General features: G+C 41.8%; 1 protein-coding gene across 1 annotated transcript in view; it reads left to right on the top strand.

The window, feature by feature from the left end:
• The window catches only part of CD101 (CD101 molecule), a 58,308-nt gene that overhangs the window by 16,461 nt on the left and 22,794 nt on the right, over positions 1-19,053 (top strand). The window contains exons 3-5 of the mRNA XM_036768182.1: positions 8,593-8,973; positions 11,335-11,748; positions 12,907-13,296. Of these exons, the coding sequence (XP_036624077.1) occupies positions 8,593-8,973; positions 11,335-11,748; positions 12,907-13,296 (1,185 nt within the window). The remainder of the gene's footprint in view (positions 1-8,592; positions 8,974-11,334; positions 11,749-12,906; positions 13,297-19,053) is intronic.

The raw sequence follows: 19,053 nt of genomic DNA, 5'->3' as shown, positions 1-19,053 counted from the left end.
ATTTCGGAGCCCTCCTTTCTTGGATTAAGTCTTCCTGGACTAAATGAGGACTCCTTTGGGAAGATAATGGTTGAACCTGTGCTGGAGTAGAAAGACAGATCTTAAAGGGACTCACTAGGGTGGATGAGGGAGAGAGGAGAAAATGGGGGTGGGAGAGAGAGAATAAACATTTATGTCATAACCTGCTACATGTCAGGTACTGTACTAAGCACTTTAGATGTCATCTGATCCTTACAACAACACTGCAAGGTAGGGACTTGCTATTACCCTCATTTTCCAGTTAAGAAAACTGAGGCAAACTGAGTTAAGTGACTTGCCCAGGGTTGCACAGCTAGTAAATATCAGAGGCCAGATTTCAACTCAGGTCTTCCAAGACCAGTGCTCTGTGCATTATGGTACCATGTAACTGCCTCAAGAGAAGACTTCTCAGTAGCTGTCTGGGTGAGGCTGGTGGGTCTAGGAAGATGTAACCAGACCAGAAGACAGCATCATGATGGAGCTTAATGTGATGTTGCTGGTTTGGGGTTTGAGTCTAGGGTTGTCTGGACTATCTTGGAGAGAGGAAGGGAAGTTTTACCAGGAGTGAATTGAGGCTGAGTGGATACTGCTTTGGATAGAGTGGGAGCCTGCTAAGGCATCTTGGTCGGGCTGGTGGGTATTTATGATTTGGGACTGGAAGACTTTCATCCAATTGGGGCTGCTAAGTGCCTAAAGAGCTATACTAGGCTGAGGGAGGGCCATGAGAGGATGGGCATAGGGAGTTCAGCTGTCCTAATTCCAATATGAGCCAGACTGAGTACAGAGAATTACAGAATGTAGTCAGCCTATAGTGTGTGTTCGGTAAATGTTGACTGACTTAATTGAGCTGGGCTTGTGAAAGTCCTGAGGATGATGGCTAAGGTCAGGGTTGGATTCTGGGACCAGGAAGTCCACGGAGGTCACTGGAATGTCACTAGGCCTGGATGTTAGAGGCTAAATGATCATCCCTGTGCTGAGATGGGATGGAGATCCCAGGTGAGCTAAAAGTCTCACGCATTTATTTCTGTCCATTGTATTTAATGTGTTTGTGGCAGACAGTTTCCAGATGGTTTTGCTTATTGTAAGATCATAATAACTCATAAGCCCTGTGAGTTAGTTTGGGTTGGGGGAGTTGACAATTCTGAGTGGTCTTGGAGCCAAGAAAGATCTGGGTTTATAAATCTGCACATCTCCAACACATACTAGCTCGTACTAGCTAGTAACTACTACTTACTAGCCTCATACACTTACTAGCTGTGTGACCTTGGGCAAGTCACTTTATCTTTAGAATCTCAGTTTTGTTGTTGTTGTTCAGTCGTTTCAGTTGTGTCAGACTCTTCCTGACCCCTTTTGGGGTTTTCTTGGCAGAGATACTGGAGTAGTTTGCCATTTCCTTCTTCAGTGCATTTTACAGATGAGGAAACTGAGGCAAACAGGGTTAAGTGACTTGCTCAGGGTCACACAGCTAGTAAGTGTATGAGGCCAGATTTGAACTCAGGGAGACGAGTCTTCTTGGCTCTTGTACCACCTACTTGCCCCAGAGCCCCAGTTTATTCATCTAAAAATGGGAGTGCTCCTCCCATTAATTTATTAATATATTAATTAACTAATATATATTCATTAACAACAATTTAATTAAATAATAATTAATTAATATATAATAAATAATAATATACTCGTTGGACAAGCATTTACCAAACACCTACCACGTACCAGGTGCTGACCTAGCCATTAGAGATATAAAGACAATTATGAAGGGATAATTGTGAAGATCAAATGAAATAATTAATGTAAAGGATGTTGTAAGCCTTAAAATAGCTTGTAAATGTCAGTGATGATTATTGGTATTTCAGGTATTATTATCCTCACCTTATAGATGAAGAGACAGAAGCTCAGAGAAAGTGACTGGCCCAAGTCACAACGCTAGGGCCAGGCTTCAAACTCAGGTTCCTTTGACTCCGACTCTGGTACACTTTTTTTCTATACTGAACTGCCAAGTTTCATTATATGAGAAAACCAAACTGGGAATGAAATCGTGCAGTGTTTTAGAGAAACTTAAGTTCCTTTTTTTTTTCTTCCTTAACTTTTTTATTGGCAGAAGAAAGGGCCCGGGGAAAAAAAAGCCCCAGAGTCAACAGAACAGGAAGGGGAATGTGGAAGTGATATTTTTTTCTTAACCCACTTAAATTTATCTAAACAGGATGATATATTTCTTCTAAATTCTGGTGGGCACGGCTCACTCTGCAATGCATTCTGGGTACCTGACTTCAATACTGAAACATGTTTCCCCTGGGAAGATGAGGAGAAGGAAAAGGATGGCCCAGTGTTGTGGAAAGGACCATGGATTTTGAGTCTGAACACCTTGACTCCATTCCTGTCTTTGTTAGTCATCATCTGTTAATAAACCTCTCAGGTTCTCACCTTCCTTGAATACTAGCTGATCTCCAAGACCCCTTTGAGCTTCTGATCCTACATGCTGTACTCCTCTGGACCTTCTCCTGCTCATCTTTATCCTTCCTAACATGGGGCACTCAAAACCATTTCCAGTATGTAGTTATGGGTTGAGGACAGAAGGACTTTCAGTATCTAGCCAAAACACCATAGCTGTTCACCCACCCTCACCCCACAAAAGCAGTTCTCTGTTCCTTCATGTGCACACATCAGACCTCAAGAAGTCAGGTGATTCATTAACCAAAAATGTAATGATAAAATACTGAGACCTCCTGCAGTGTTTATTCCCCCCAAGACTTCTCCTAGCACCTCTGTCAGACTGAAGGTTGGTTAGGGACAAACAAGGATGCCAGTCATCAAGGTGCCAAGAAAGGAAAAGTAATAATGTGCTCATTTTACGTATGAGGAGTCCAAGCCCTAAAGAAGCAAAATGATTTGCCCAAGATCACATAGGCCATAAATAACGAAGCTGGGTTTTTGTTTCTTTGGAGGCAGTGGGGTTTAAGTGACTTGCCCAGGGTCACACAGCTAGCAAGTGTCTAAGGTCAAATTTGAACTCAGATCCACCTGACTCCAGGGCCAGTTCTCTATCCACTGTGATACCTAGCTGCCCCTCAGAGCTGAGTTTTAAATGCAAACTTCCTTGATTCTAAATCCAGTGCTTTTACCTCCACACCATGGTGAAGAAAGCAACATGAAAAAATTAGAAAAAACTTATAATTCACCCAAACACTACCTTGCAGAAATTCATTTTAAAATCATCAACTGGCAAACGTGTGTGTTTATTAACATGGACTTTGAAATAGTTACTTTTGTCAATGAAAAGCCTATTAAGCTCAGCTGGTTAGAGAAAAGAGCTAATGGATCCAAGTTACAAGTTCAGACTTTGGTTTGAGCCACATCAGGTTTTGCCCTATTTGCAGATGAGGCATTGGCCTCATCTGAGGCAGCCAGGCTGCATGATGGGTAAGAGTGTTGGATGTGGAGTCAGGAAGAGCAGAGTTCAAATCTAACTTCAGATTCTTACTAGCTGTGTGACCCTGATTAAGTCTCTTAACTTCTGTCTCAGTTTCTTCAGATAATAATTGCACCTTCCTCCTAAGGTTTTTGTGAGAATAAAATGAGACAATATTTATAAAGTGCTTCCTTAAAGTGTAAGCTACTATTATTATAAGCATTGGCTCACTTTTATGCATTTGTCACAAAAGGGGTCTTAGAAATGGGGTGCTGGATGGGTTAAAAAGAAAAACTCCTTCTCACTGCCCACTTGGAAGGCTATGTCTAATTAATAGCCTTGAATTCATATATAAAGACAACATTTATTGGGGCTTACCATATCCTTTAGATTTATAGGGCCTATTTTTGAGTTTAGAAAAAAAGAAGATAAGCTGCTTCTTAGTGTGCTATTTCCAGAAAAGGTTTTCGAATTGTTGCTTGATTTCATCCTAAAAAAGTTCACAAACACAAATGCACACGTGTGCACATGCGCGTGTGCACATACACACACACACACGCATCCTAGTCCAGTGATCAGGTTTGAAACTATCTTTTTGAGAAATGCTCATATCCAAAATAGTTGTTATTTAAAAGTTTTTTCAAAGGTGCCACCATGCTTGGCAGATCTGTATCAGGAGATAGAGACATAGATATACACATTTGCATAATATATAATATATGTGGATAGAGAGATTAGATAGGTCTAGGCCTGTGATGTAATTGGTAAGAAGAATTACTTTGGTATAGACATTCCCTCCATTGATGTGTATCAGTAACCCATCTGTAATTTATCATCTTAAGGGAATCATTTGGGATGCTGGGAGGTGGTGACTTGGCCATCGCTGCACGGGTGGTATGTGTCAGTGACAGGATTTGAACCCAATACATAACTCCAAGTACTGCCTCTCTGACACCGTGCTCTCTCTCATCAAGATTCATAACGATCAAAAATGAGCATTTTTTTTATCACCTAAGCCCTGTGCTACATAGGTATGATGTGTTCAGAAATTCATATATATATACATATATATACATATATATACGTAATATATGTGTATGTATAAACAAGAACTTTTCCCAATTACCAAATTTTTCCCCCACATATTCTTTCATGTGTTAAAGAAATATATATTATATATGAAACATGCCTATTTCATATACATACATATATGTACATATTCCACAGGGAGTACAAAGATTATGTCCATTTTACAGATGAGGAAATTTTGACTGTAAGGGGTAAAGTGATTTGTACAGCTTTACCCCAGCCGTAAATAACAGAGCTAACACTCAAATCCATGTCTGATGTGTCCAAGCCCAGGGTTTTTTCCGCTAAAAGTGTGTGACCAAGTATTGGCTCATTAGAAAAGGGGCTAGATTTTGAATCAAAGTAATAGTATTAGCTAGAATTTTTATGGTGCTTTAAGGTTTACAAAGCACTTTACTTGTGTTTTCTCATTTGATCCTCATAACAACCCTTGGACGTGGGGGTTATTGTTAACTTCAATCGACAGATAAGAAAATTGAGGCTGAGAGAGCTAGTACATAGCTAATAAGTATCTGAGGCTGAATTCGAATGCAGTCTTCTTAGTCCAATGCCTGAACCACTGAGTTGCCAAAACATTTTGTGGTTTAGTCATTTTCAGTCGTGTCCAACTTTTCATGATCCCCATTTTCGGGGTATTTTTGGGCAAAGATACAAGGGCAACTGGGTATACAATGAATGGAACTCTGGGTGTCAGGAAGACCTGAGTTCAAATCTAGTCTGGTACTTACTGAGCAAGTCACTTAACCCTGTTTGAGTCAGTTTCCGCATCTATAAAATGAGCTGTAGAAAGAAATGGCAAACCACTCTTTAAAAAAACCTCAAATGGAGGTCATAGTCAGACACTACTGAAACATAACAACAAATGGCAAAGATATTGGAGCGGTTTGCCATTTCTTTCTCCAGCTCATTTTACAGATGAAGAAACTGAGCCAAACAGGGTCACACAGCTAGGAAGTACCTGGGGCTAGATTTGAATTCAGGTTTTCCTGACTCCAGGCCTGGCAATCTATGCGCTCTGCCACCTAGTTGCCCTAAAAATACCTGGGCTTTAATCCTGAATCTACCATTTAACTGCCTGTGTGGCCTTGGGCAAGTCTCCTAACCCATCTTGGTCTCAGACTCCTAAGATGTAGAATAAAAGGTCTGTATTGAATGGCACCTTCTCTGATCCTGTAACATAGTCCCTGCCTACAAAAGACATACCATCTGACTGGGGAGGGGAGCCTTGAACACATGATCCACATGAGTGAATAAGCAGTATATAATAAAGTAGTAATTGGGCAGTAGGAATGGCAAATGAGACAGGATAAAAGAAAGTGCTGACTGGACTCAGCTGAGTCTATTCAGACAAAATCTCACCAACCGGATGCTCTGTCTCCATGAAGGGGAGTAATTTTAGATAAAAGCCCAAGAAAGGCCCAGCAGATGCTGCCCATCCTCAAATTTGTTATTTTTTAAACTTCCAGAACATATCCCTCCTCTGGGCTAATGATACCTTACACGGATCATGTTTACACATCATCGCCCTACTGGTGTAGAAACAATTTGGTCAAAGCAATTCAGCAGTTTCTGAGGTATTCATCCTGTCCCCGGATCTAAACAGGTAATGCCACCGGGAGCTGGGAATGCAACCTCTAGACCTGAGTCTTTGTGAATCACCTATCCGGGCTTAGTAGACCTAGCACATAGTAGGGCCTTGATAAATTTTTTTTTAACTATCAGTATGGGTGATTGATGCTTTTCCTCTTCATTATCTTTGAAATGTCCTTTGTGGTCTGGCCTTTCTCTTCCTCTAGGGTTTGAAAATACTTGCCCGTAATGTTTATCTCAGTGTTCACCAAGTGTCAGTCGTGGAGAGCGTGCTGTACATAGAGTCCACAGGACTTGAGTTCTAACTTAGGTTGGATACTTACCAGCTGTGAGACCCTGGACAAGCCACTTCTGGGCCTGGGCTTCTTCATCTACAAAAAAATAAAGGGAGTGACTTTGATGACTCCAAAGACCTCTTTCAGCTCTGAATCTAGAATCCCATGCTCTCTGTCTCTGATTTCCAGCAGTACTTTGTACTTCTTCGATTTAATTTTTTTTAAATAATTACTCAGTGCCTGCAGTACTGTTCCATCCATAAAACTTAAGATTCCACTTGAGGATAACAAAAATTTGTACGGTGATGACTTTCAGGAAACTTAGATGTGGACATGAATTCTTTTTTTTTTTTAATGAAAAATTGACCAAATAAAGGGACGTGCACTAGCAAAGTAATTGGGTACACAGTGCCACTTTTTCTGGAATACTGGTTGTATTTAGATATTTAATTAAATGGTTGTTTCTTTGTGCCAAAAAAAACCCAAGCAAACAGAGGGGCAGCTTGGTGGCACAGTGAATAGAGCACCAGACCTAGAGTCAGAAGGATGTGAATTCAAATCCATCCTCAGATACTCACTATATGATCATTGGGAAGAAGAAGAAGAGGAGGAGAAGGAGGAGGAGAGGAGGAAGAGGAGGAGGACAAGGAGGAGGAGGAGTTTAAAGGATAAATAGAAGTTCAACAGGTAGGGAAGCCGATTGGGGAGAGCATTTGGGTGTCAAAACTATAAGCTCCTTGAAGTCAGGAACAGTTTTCGTTTTTATATTTGCATCCTCAGTCCCTAGAATACTGCCTTGCACATGCTTAATAAGTGTTTTTGTTGTTTATTTTGAGAGGGGACGGCCTGACAGAGAGCTGGGCTCATTCAGAAAGTCCTGGGCGGGAGTCCCTCTGGCTTCCAAAATGGGTCCTATGTACCGGATAGACATTTGAGTTTTGAGCAGAGACATGAAATGACCAAATCTATACATGAGGAACATTAGTCTGGTAACAGCAGGAAGAAAGGATAGGGGGGAGATGACTCATCTGGCAGGTGGCTTTTACAGCAGCCTGGGTGCATGATAATGAGGGTGATGGCTATGGGAATAGAAAGGAGGGGACAGATTTGGGGATCCTACAGAGCTAGATTCAATGAAATTGTATAACTTCTCAGCTATAAAGGGAAGAATCCAAGAGATAAACAAGTTTTCTGATCCAGAATATAGGGCAAAATGATGGTATCACTGATAGAAGTATTGAAGACAGATGGAAGAGCAGGTTTAGAGTTCATTCTTGAACACAGAGTTTGAGGTACTGTTGGGAGATATCCAGGGGGTAATGCCATTTGGCCGTTGAATATTCTATTATGTAATCTTGGAAGAGGATCTGGATCTAGGATTTTCCTGGTTTGGGGACGTCCCTAGTGAGGAAACTCCCTCTCTTACTACAGGAGTACACTTTCCTTACAACTTACAGTCTGGGAGAGTTGCCTAGAGCATTGAGAGGTTAAATGACTTGTCCTGAGTCACATGGCAAGTAATGTCCAGTTTTATAGCCTCATCTTTCTTAGTAGATGGTGATCTCTATCATCGGGGATTAGATCTTTCTTTATTTTTGTGCCCCTCAGGTTCCTAGCACAGTGTCTTGCTTAGAGTTGGTATTTATTAAATGTTTAGTAAATCACATTCTTTTGAATTGGGTTTGCTTCTTTTGGTGAATCCTTGTCTTTCCTGCCTTTTTCTCTTTTAGCATTCTCTTTCTCTGCCCCTTGGAATTATTCTTTTTTTTTAAAAGTACTAATGTGATCTTTATGACATTTTTCTTCTCCATTCCTTTCACCCTCCCTTTTCTCTAAAATACTTTCTTTTCTTCATTCTCTGTCCTTGTGGATTCATAAAGTTCACCAAATTCTATACTCCCTCAGGCTTGCTTTTATGACCTTTTTTTTAATTGTCTTAACTCCATCTCCTCATCCCATGCCTTCTGCCAGACTCTCTTGATATCTTTCCACCATATCCTTGGCTCCCGCTGTACCCCTAAAGTCCAATTAGCTCATCAAGCCATTCCACTAATGTTCAGCCTGAGAAGACATTGAGTGTTTGGGCTGCTACTGTAGTCAATAACCTGTGATCTCATTTACTGGAATTGTAACATAGGGAGCTGCGCTGTGTCGTACATAGGGAACTACAGTATTAATCTATTTTTATTTCTCTTCCTTTCTCTAATGGGAAAGCTGAGCTCAGCACTGGCCAGAGAAGAGTAACAGTTCAGAAAGGACCGCTGTACCGGGCCGAAGGTTATCCAGTCAGCATTGCGTGTAATGTAACTGGCCACCAGGGACTGGCTGAGCAGACTTTCCAATGGTCCATTTACAAACCAGATAAGCCAGACAGAGAGGTACAGATAATCAGTACTAAGGACCCTGACTTCACTTATGCCTTCTATACCCTTCGAGTTCAGCGTAGGGATATCTACGTGGAGAGGATCCAAGGAAACTCAGTCTTGCTACATATTTCAAAGCTCCAAACCCAGGATGCTGGCGAGTATGAGTGTCATACACTGAACACTGATGGAAAATACTTTGGGAGCTACAGTGACAAGGTGATCCTAACAGGTAAAGTATTTCCCATTTCTATGTGGCCCTTCACAACCTGGCCCCAGCCTACCTTTGCAGCCTTATAAAGTGCTCCCTTTCCCACACTCTCCAGTCTGGCCAAGCTGCCTTTTTCTCCCTCTTTATGCCTGACCATTTCTCATCTCTGCTCCATCACATTAGCTATCCTTCTGATGCCTGGAATTCATTCTCTCCTCACTTGTGCTTCTTAGAATATCGTTTCCTTCAATGCCACCTTCTACACGAAGCCTTTGCTGATCCCTCCAAGCTCCTTATGTCCTCCCTCCCAAAGTTCCTTTGGTTTACTTTGTATATATTCTCTGCATACTGATTTACGCTCACGCTATCTCCCTGGTTTCAATGCAAGCTACTTGAAGGTAGTGATTATTTCACTTTTGCCTTCGTATCCCCAGTGTCCAACCCAGAGCTTGGTACAAAGTAGGAACTTGATAAAGTCTTGTTGGTTACTTCAGTTGCAAAACTCTATGATATAATGGGATTTCATAGTATATCACATATTTCATTCTTTTTATAACTGAAATCTATGACACAATGTAGCAAACCAACATCTGAGATCAGTGAAGAAATGTGTGGCCAAAAAAATGAAGGTCACAAGAGTGATGGTTTACCAATGGATTACCGGCCCAAATCCTCCACCAGCATCTATGCAAGGTCAAGAAAATGAAAGGAAAGCCTCTGTGGAAAATTGAATGCCAGTTGCACCGGATGGGCATGCATGAATGGGTCACCATCTGCATTATTGTAGGGAATACCCATACTGATGAAACCACAGATTTATTGTCATTTTATAGTATATATTTCATAGCAAAAGCACATTTCATCTTTGTCCAAATGGTTTAGAGCCCAGAAACAAAGATGCGTCTTCTCTCTAAATATAGTATGTCTTCTTTATCTGACTTCCCTGCCATGCAGGGTTAGGTGGTTATGCTTTTTTTGAGTATAAAATTATTTTAAAATATTAAAAATTATTTTCCTTTTTCCCCCTTGGGGACTTGACTTGAAATCAGGAATGCTATTAAATATCCAGGCTTTAGTGAACTTGTGGTTAGCTTAGAGGTTGTTATCGCTGATTAGAGATTCCCTAATTGTCTTGGTTATTCCATGGAAAGCCTTGGTCTTTGGGTTTGCCCTTTTGTCTCAACCCAAGTGAAGAATTAATATAAGCTGGCGTGATATTTTTTTTTCCTTCTTTGTGCCAAAACTCTATCCATGCATTTTATGTTGGCTAAGAATCATAGGTCATAGATTATAAGGCTAGAAGGAGGCTTTAGAGAGTTTCTCATCCAACTCCTTCTTTGGACAAATGAAGAAACTGAAGCCCTTCAAGGGCTGTGCTTTGCCAAGTTGCGCAATAAGCTAATGAGAGGGTTTGGCCTTGAATCCGGGTTTCCTGGCTCCTACTTCAGTATTCTTTCCACTGCACCATTTAAGTATTACCTGAGGCTGATGAGCCAACTTGCTTTGAGCAACATGCTAATGAAGCCTGAGTTCAGTTTTTTATGCACCAGTTGGCTTTGATCCGTATCATGGCACTAGATCACTGGCCCAGTCCATTCTTTTGCAAATATATGCCATTGGTCACAGTGGAAATGAAGAAGTCGAACATGGGTAGTTGAGTAGGCAGCTGTCATGATGGTGGGCAAATAGCATTACTTTCTTATGATAACACATTTATATAATACCTCCCTGACAACAACCCTTTGAGGTAGTCCTTGATATTCTTAAACGGGGTGCTTACCAATACTTGCCAGTACATTCAGAGTCACAGAAAGAGTGCTCGATTTGGAATAAGGGTACCTGCGGTCAAATTATGGCTCTGCCACCTGCAACATGTGCAGGAGTGTACTGGCAAATGTTTAGCAATTGGCTCTCCAAAAAAGTGCAGCCCGCTTTTGAGTTTAATTGGCATTACTTAAATTTTTTCCTTCAGTTTCTTAAGTCTAGAGAATCAACAAAACAACAAATTAAGCCTTAATTTATAGCACTTGCCAAATTCCTAGATATAAATGTTCACACAGAAAATTTAACAAATGGCTCTCATGAGCACATCCCTAGACCTGTGTGATCTTGAAGAAGTCTGTTTTCTCATCCATAAGATGAGCTAGGTTTGAATTGATGATCTCTAAATTCTAAATCCTATGAGTATGTGATACTAGGAACATAATTTCAAATTTGCACATGAGGAATTGAGATGTTTAGAAGTTAATTAACTTTGCCAGATCCTAAGTGTCAGAGCTGGGATTTGAACCCAGGGCCCTTAAATCCAAGTCTTGTGTTCTTTTCATTCAATCATGTTATATAATACTGCACTATGGACATCATTATTTCTCTTGTGTTCAGTGATTCCAGATACCCTCTCTGTGACCATGAGTCCTCAGACTCTCAACAGAGAGGAAGGAGAGTCATTAACCCTTACCTGTGAGGTCTCCAAGGCCACAACTCAACACACGCACCTCTCTGTCTCCTGGTACCAGCTTCAGGAAAGAGGAAACCAAGCCACCGAGATCATTTCCCTGTCCAAAGATTTTATCTTGATCCCCGGATCCTCCTACACAGAGAGGTTTTCAGCAGGTGATGTGAGGCTAGACAAAATCGGGAATACAGCCTTCAGGTTGTCCATAGGGAGGCTGCAGCCTGTGGACCAAGGCCAGCTATTCTGTGAAGCCATTGAATGGATCCAGGACCCTGATGAGACCTGGACATTTATCACTCGGAAACAGACAGACAAAGCTACATTGATAGTCCAACCTGAAGGTAAGACTCTTCTAAGGTGATTAATTATTCCCATGCTTGTGTATGTTTAGAGGTGTCTTTATTTTAATGGGAAGAAAAGGAAATCCATTTGAGGACTCCGTTCTGCCTCAGTTCCAAAATAGATTTTCTAGGTTTGAATAAACTAGGATTTGGCCATGTGGGAATTATAGGTAATAAGTGTGCAGTGTTCCATTTTAATTCTATTCACATGAGATTGTGTATGGGCTGTCGCCTAGCACCTCATCTAGCACATACCAGGGGCTTAATACTCATCAATTGATTGATTGATAAAGTAATGAATGACAGTCTACAGGTCATTTGTAAGAATGAGTCCCCTTCCTTGATAGCTATATCTAAAACAACTGAAATTTATTATATGAAGTTTCATTTTTGTTTGTGCTGTTTTCACCTTCTTCAACACAGTTTTGTGTCGCTCTTAGATGGACCCTCACTTCTATGAGGTCAGCCATGTGATCAGGGCAAGAAGTCACTTGACTCTGAGCCCAGTCGGGCAAAAGATTATCTAGACATTTTGTCTAGAAAAAAAATCTTGGGCTTGATGAAAAAAGTTTTCCTAAGAATAAAAGTGGATTTCTATGCTCTCTTTTGGTAACTTCCTGTTCCACTGCAGGATACAGAACAGTAACTAGCAACTCCAAGGGTCCAGAGCAAGCAGCAAGAAAAACCTCAAATCAACTTTTTAAGACAAATTCCATTTCAGGGGAAGATCTCAAGGAAGGAATTCAGATCCTAGGACCCAAGGCCTCACGTAGGGAGAGAATATGAGGCTGCTATAGCCAGGGGAAAGAACAGGGAGGGTTCAGGTAGAGACTAAATCATTGGGGGAAATGGGAGGTGACAGTGCATATTTGTAATAGTTTCTTATTTTACCTCATTGTTCTTGCTAACAAGGTACTAAAGGAGCTTAATTGTTTTTAACTATCAGAGTATAAATGCTTTCAGCACCTGCTAAATTTCATCACCCTTGGGAAAAGCCCTGGTCAGACTACCTTAGTTATAGGTCTGGCAAGAAAAAAGCTATTACTGGTCTCAAGAGGTTAAAGACTACTGTAATATGGTGAACTTTCTGTTACTGAAAGAAAGCAAGGAGAAATGAAGTGAATCTTGCAACTAAATGTCTCACTTTTGTTCTCCCAGTTAAAGATTTTCAAGTTGATATTTCTGTGGAAAGTTCCTTCGCCGTAGGACAACCTTTGAGGCTGATTTGCTCAGTGGCATCAAAGAGTAGCCAGAACCAAAGATTGCAGGTTGTCTGGTTCCTGAATGCCACTGACATTGGCAATATTGATGCTAGTGGTGTTCTGGGCTTAAAGAAAGACTATGAAGAAAGAGCCAACCTTGGGCAGCTCCAAGTGTCAAAGATCAGCCCCAAGGCCTTCACTTTCACCATCTCCTCCATGGGTCCTCGGGATGAAGGCACATACAGGTGTGAGGTGGCGGAGGTGGTGAGCGCTCATGAGGACTTTCCAGGGCTACCTCAGAGAAAGCAGTTTGCAGACATCACTGTTCGTCTCAGAAAGCCAAGAGGTAGGTAAGGATAGGGCTGTCCTTGAAAAACATGCCTGAACAAGGATCTTACTCTTTTAATGTTTCTTCCATAGTGAGTCCAGGTGTGTCTGCATTTGCACAAGGGATGCGTCCTGAGAAACTGGGTATAAATCATGCTTATTTGAAATACACCAAGGAAAGTTCTTATTGGAAGGAATGCTGTGGTGAATCCTCTTATAAAGTGACTATGTCAATGTGTGATTTCACTGGTGTAAGAATTCCTCCCACTGATGCAGTGTCAATCCATATATGGTTTAGTAGATGAGTCTTAGGAGAGTGGCCTGGAATTTGGAGAAAGAAATGACTTGTCAGGAGGTAAACAACTAAACATCAGGGGCTGAATTTGAACTGTCTTTCTGAACTCCAAATTGTTTACTCTGACTTTGCCTTTTATTTATTATTATTTAGGCATATAATTCTCCCCAAAATAGCTTGATAGGAAAAGTGTAGGAAGCTATGTCACTCAGTGATTAGAGCACTGGGCTTGGAATCAGGAAAACTCATCTCCCTGAATTCGAATCCAGCCTCAGATACTCACTAGCTGTGTGACCCTGGGCAAGTCACTTAACCCTGTTTGCCTCAGTTTCCTCATCTATAAAATGAGCTGAAGAAGGAAATGGCAAACCACTCCAGTATCTTTGCCAAGAAAACTTCCAAATGGGATCATGACAAGTTGGACAGGACTGAAACAGTTCCACAAAGAGAAAATGTGGTAGATTGGGAATCAGAGTGACTCAAGGTCTAGTTTCATTTCTGTAACTAACTAGCGTTAGGTCTTTGAATAAGCTACCTGGGCCTCAGTTTCTTCACCTGGGATATGAGGGCTTTTGATCTCTAAGGTCCCTTAGAGCTCTAGATTTATGTAATCTTCTTCTAACTCTTTTTTATTAAGTTCTGGTTTTTCATACTTAAAGACGGGAACACAGAGAAAACATTTCAACCCTCTTGCCTGGACAGTGGGGTCAAGGAAGAGTTGACCAGAAAGTGAGGGAGATAAAATTGTCTTGCAAGTGGGTAAATAGGAAGATCTCAGGATCACAGATGAAGAGCAGGAGGGGACCCCTGAGGCTATGCAGTCCAACACCCCCATTTTACAGATGAGGGAAGTCAAGTGACTTTCTCAAAGGTGGCACATTTAATAAATGGCAGGGTCAGGATTTGAACTCAGAACTGGAGCTCTTTTTTGCCTTCAGCATTTTGTTCTTCCTTTTGGAAAATAATGTGGCAAGATTTAAAATCCCTAATGAATTTTGCCTCTTCCAGATGCTTTCAGTTAGTGTCTTCCCTTCCCTTCCCTCACTGGTATGGGGGAGAATAGTCATGTTCCTACATTCCAAACATGACTCAACTGTATAAAATAAAGAGGCAAATGATATGTTTAAATTCCATTTATTACAGTGTGTGCTTACAGGGTAGTTATTCCAACATGGTCTGTACTTCTCTGTCCTTGTAATGATAGCTGAAATTTATGTAGCATTTTCAGGTTTATAAGGCATTTTATACTAAACGCCTGCTCAAGGGGCAGAGGGAGGAATTAGATACAGAACTAGCCTGAGAGTTAAGAACTCTGGGTTCAAACCCAATCTCTGAAATATGTGGGCTTCTAAGTGGCACGGAGGAGAGAGCCCTGGACCTGGGGTCGGGAAGTTGTTGTTCAGTTGTGTCAGACTCTTCATGATGTCAGGGACCATAGCATGCCAGTACTGTCCATGGGGTTTTCTTGGGGAAGACACTGGAGTGGTTTGCCATTTCCTTCTCCAGTAGATTAAGGCAAACAGAGGTTAAGTGACTTGCCCAGGGTTGCACAGCTAGTAAATATCTGAGGTCGGATTTGAACTCAGGCAGGTCTTCCTGACTCCAGGCCCAGCACACTATCCACTGAGTCACCTAACTGCCTTAAGAAGACCTGAGTTCAAATCTAGCCTCCCACACATACCAGCTGTTTGACCCTGAGCAAGTCACTTAATCTCTCTCAGCCTCATTTTCCTCACCAGTAAAATGGGGATAATAATAGCACCTACCTCCCAGGGTTGTTATAAGGATCAAATAAGATAATATTTGTAACGTGTTTGGTAAAGTATGTAACGCTTATTTTTGTTGTTCAGTCAGTTCAGTCACATCCAACTTTTTGTGGCTTCATTTGGGGTTTTCTTGGCAGAGATACTGGAGGGGTTTGCCATTTCCTTCTGCAGCTCATTTTACAGAGGAGGAAGTTGAGGCAAACAGGGTGAAGTGACTTGCCCAGGGTCACAAGCTGGTAAATGTCTAAGACCGCATTTGAACTCAGGTCTTCCTGACTCTAGGACAGGGGCGGGGAACCTGCAGCCTCGAGGCCACATGTAGCCCTCTAGATCCTCAAGTGCAGCCCTTTGATGGAATCCTTTGACTGCTGTGAAATTTGGCAGTTAAAGGGCTGCACTTGAGGACCTAGCAGGCTATATGTGGCCTGGAGGCCAAAGGTTCGTTCCCTACCCCTGCTCTAGGGCTTGCACTCTATCTACTGTGCCACCTAGCTGCCCATGTGGCACACAGTGGGTGCTTAATAAATGCCCATCTCTTTTCCTTCCCTCCTTGCAGCTGTGGACAAGTTATTTACCTCTGGTGATTCTCTAATAATATAAGTTGAACAATACCATGGCTGTAGATCTGCCTCAGTAAAGGGAGTTTTCCTATTCTGATGATGCCGTCATCCAAAGAACTTCCCTCTGGCTCCACCCAAATGTGTCTATATATAAGCATATTATAAAATCTCCGCCTCTACAGGAATTCATGTTTCATTTTACCTGTTTACAAACATTAGGCCAAGTTTAATCTTTAGAAAATAGAAATATATACACATGTGGATCCCTTAGCTTGTTTGGGAAAATGGTGATTAAGATCTCTGTGTAAGGGAATGGCTGAGAAGACTCTGAAGGTCAACTTATCCTAACAAATAAGAAGGAGGTTGACATTCGCAGGAGCTCTGTTTTCAGGCGTTCATTAATCAGACTGCTCTGAGCTCCTCTGAGGGGCAATGGGCTTGGAGTCAGCGGATTGAAACTTGTGTGGATGCCAGCCCTCTCTCTCTCCCTTTATACTGTGGAATCTCGGGCCAGTCTCTTCTCTCTCTGAGCCTCAGTTACTGGGCTTGTAAAATGGTGATTGAAAACTGCATCGCGCTGAGAGGTGGAAAGGGCCAGATGAGAGAATGGATGGGCAGTGACCTGCCGACATTCAGGCGCTGAGGAAATACCGACACTGTCCAGGCTCAGGGGAGCACAAACCGCTCTCTAAGCCCTTGGTATAGTAAACAGAATTAAATGGATTATTTGCTTCTTTATTTCATACAGTCGAGGCACGTTTGGGGTGAAGGAACATAGCTAATTTTCCCCTTTGCGGCAGAAAGATCGAGAGGGAGACACTGACTAACTAAAAAGGGATTTGGAAGAGACAAACTCAATCTGGGATTATAAATGTTGGTACATCATTCTGCAAAGGAGGGAACAGAATGTTAGAGAAATCATGGCATAGGGAAAAGAACCTTGGTCCTGGAGTCCCAGGACCTGTGTTCAAATCTTACCACTCAAATCTCTGCCATCTATTGTATGACCTTGGTAAAGTCACTTGATTTCCTTGGTCCTCATTTTCCTCATCTGTAAAATGTGGGAATTGGGCTAGATTACCCCTAAGCTCTCTTCCCTTCTATCTCTAAACCCATGATTCTATGACCTGTTATCTCGTTTGAGTCTCATAACAAAACTGTGGTGTAGTTACTACAGGTATTTCTTCTTATCCCCATTTTACAGTTGGGGAAGTTGAAGCTTAGAAAGGTTAATGGGGCTTTCCCCTGGTCAGCTCAGTTGTGTTCTGACTCTTTGTGACCCCATTTGGGGTTTTCTTGGCAAAGATACTGGAGGGGTTTGTCACTTCCTTCTCCAGCTTATTTTACAGGTGAAGAAACTGAGGCAAGCAAGGTTAAGTGACACACAGCTAGTAAGTGTCTGAAGACAGATTTGAACTCAGGGAAGATAAGTCTTAGTGACTTCAGGCCTTGTGCTATATGCACTATGGTGCCACCTAGTGGCCCCATGATCACAATGACAGAAGTGAGATTTGAAGTTGACTGCCTCCCATAAAAAGGCAAGCCATAAAAACAGAATGAGTTTTGACAGTGACATTTATATCTGAGCCTCACAACAACGCCATGAGATGAGTACTGGTGGGGCTATTATTCCCACATTAACGATTGAGGAATGGGCAGCTAGGTGGCGCCATAGTGTACAGAGAGCACTAGGTCTGGAGTCGGGAAGACTCATCTTACTGAAGTCTCAGACACTAGCTATGAGACTCTAGGCAAGTCGCTTGACCCTGTTTGCCTCAGTTTCCTCATCTGTAAAATGAGCTGGAGAAGGAAATGGCAAAACCACTCCAGCATCTTTGCCAAGAAAACCCCAACTGGGGTCACAGACTGTTGGACATAACTGAAACAACCGAACAAAAAAATGATGAGGAAAATTTTGTTGAGTGACTTAGTCAGGATCTCACATCTACCAAGTGTCAGAGACTAAACTGAAACCCAGTCTCAAAGTTCTATATTTTATCCCCAAGGCCATGCTGCCTTTGCAAATAAAGGGAATAAAATATTTATCTCAACTGCGGATGGAGGTTACATTTGTGTTTATTGAACAAACAAAAGAAATGAGGAGGAACATGGTAGACAGATTAGATTACATAAAAGCAAACATTCTGTACAAATAAGAACCTGCCTTTGCAGAGCACTTTTCAATGCTTTCCTCACAACAACCTTGTGAGGCGCATAGTATCAGAATACCCATGGTACGTGAAACTGAGGCTTAGTGAGATTAAATAATTTGCCCAGGACCAAGAAACCAGTAAGAGTTGGAGTCTAGGACTGAGTTAACAAGCACCTATTAAGTGCTTACTATTTACCAGGCACGAAGCTGGTGCCTAGTAATATAAACGTAAAAGTGAGACAGTGCCTGTCCTCAAGGATCTTACATTCTAATGAAGAACATGACGTAGAGAGGGGAACAGAGACCAGGGAAGAGAGTTTTAATATGAACTGTCCTAGGGATTGTCAGGGTTGCTGCAGAGCCGTAGCTATGGCCTTTTCGGTAGCAATGATAGTAATGGATTCTTTACAGAATAAGGTCATTTCATCATAGGGGTCACAGAGTGAGAGGTAGATTATGTATGTATGTGGAGGTGGGGGCTCCTGTATAGAGGCAGGTCAGATGGCAAGACGCCTATGCTGAGTGGGCTCTATTGTCTTGATGGATGGCTAGATGGGATGGATGGAACCCGGGTGCACTGACTCCATGTTCTCTGCTCTTGACACCTTACCATACTCTGCCTCTGCACGTACCATACTGTTTATAAAAATACTACTGTCTATAAACATTCATAAATAAAAATCTACTGTCAGTGCAGATGTATATTATATGTGAACATATGGATAGAGAATCTCTGATTCACGAGTATAGGTGAAAAATACAATTCTTCATTCCCAGGTAAAGAAAGATGCTCCCTCTCCCTAGGTAGGTGGCCACCTTCCCTGTGACTCATAGTCATAGAGAGTTGACTAGATCACTGAGAATTTAAGAGATTTGCCTACATCGCACAGCCAGAATAAGTAAAAGGCAAGACTGGAATTGAGGTCTTCCTAGCTTCAAAGCCAATTCTTTTTTCCACTATGACATGCTGCTTCTTTTCTGTGTGTAGTAATGGCAGGTAGGT

Source organism: Trichosurus vulpecula, chromosome 7 (assembly GCF_011100635.1).
Source record: "Trichosurus vulpecula isolate mTriVul1 chromosome 7, mTriVul1.pri, whole genome shotgun sequence".
Lineage (NCBI taxonomy): Eukaryota > Metazoa > Chordata > Mammalia > Diprotodontia > Phalangeridae > Trichosurus > Trichosurus vulpecula.
The sequence above is the reverse complement of the archived record's forward strand: the minus strand, read 5'-3'. Positions and strand labels throughout refer to the sequence as shown.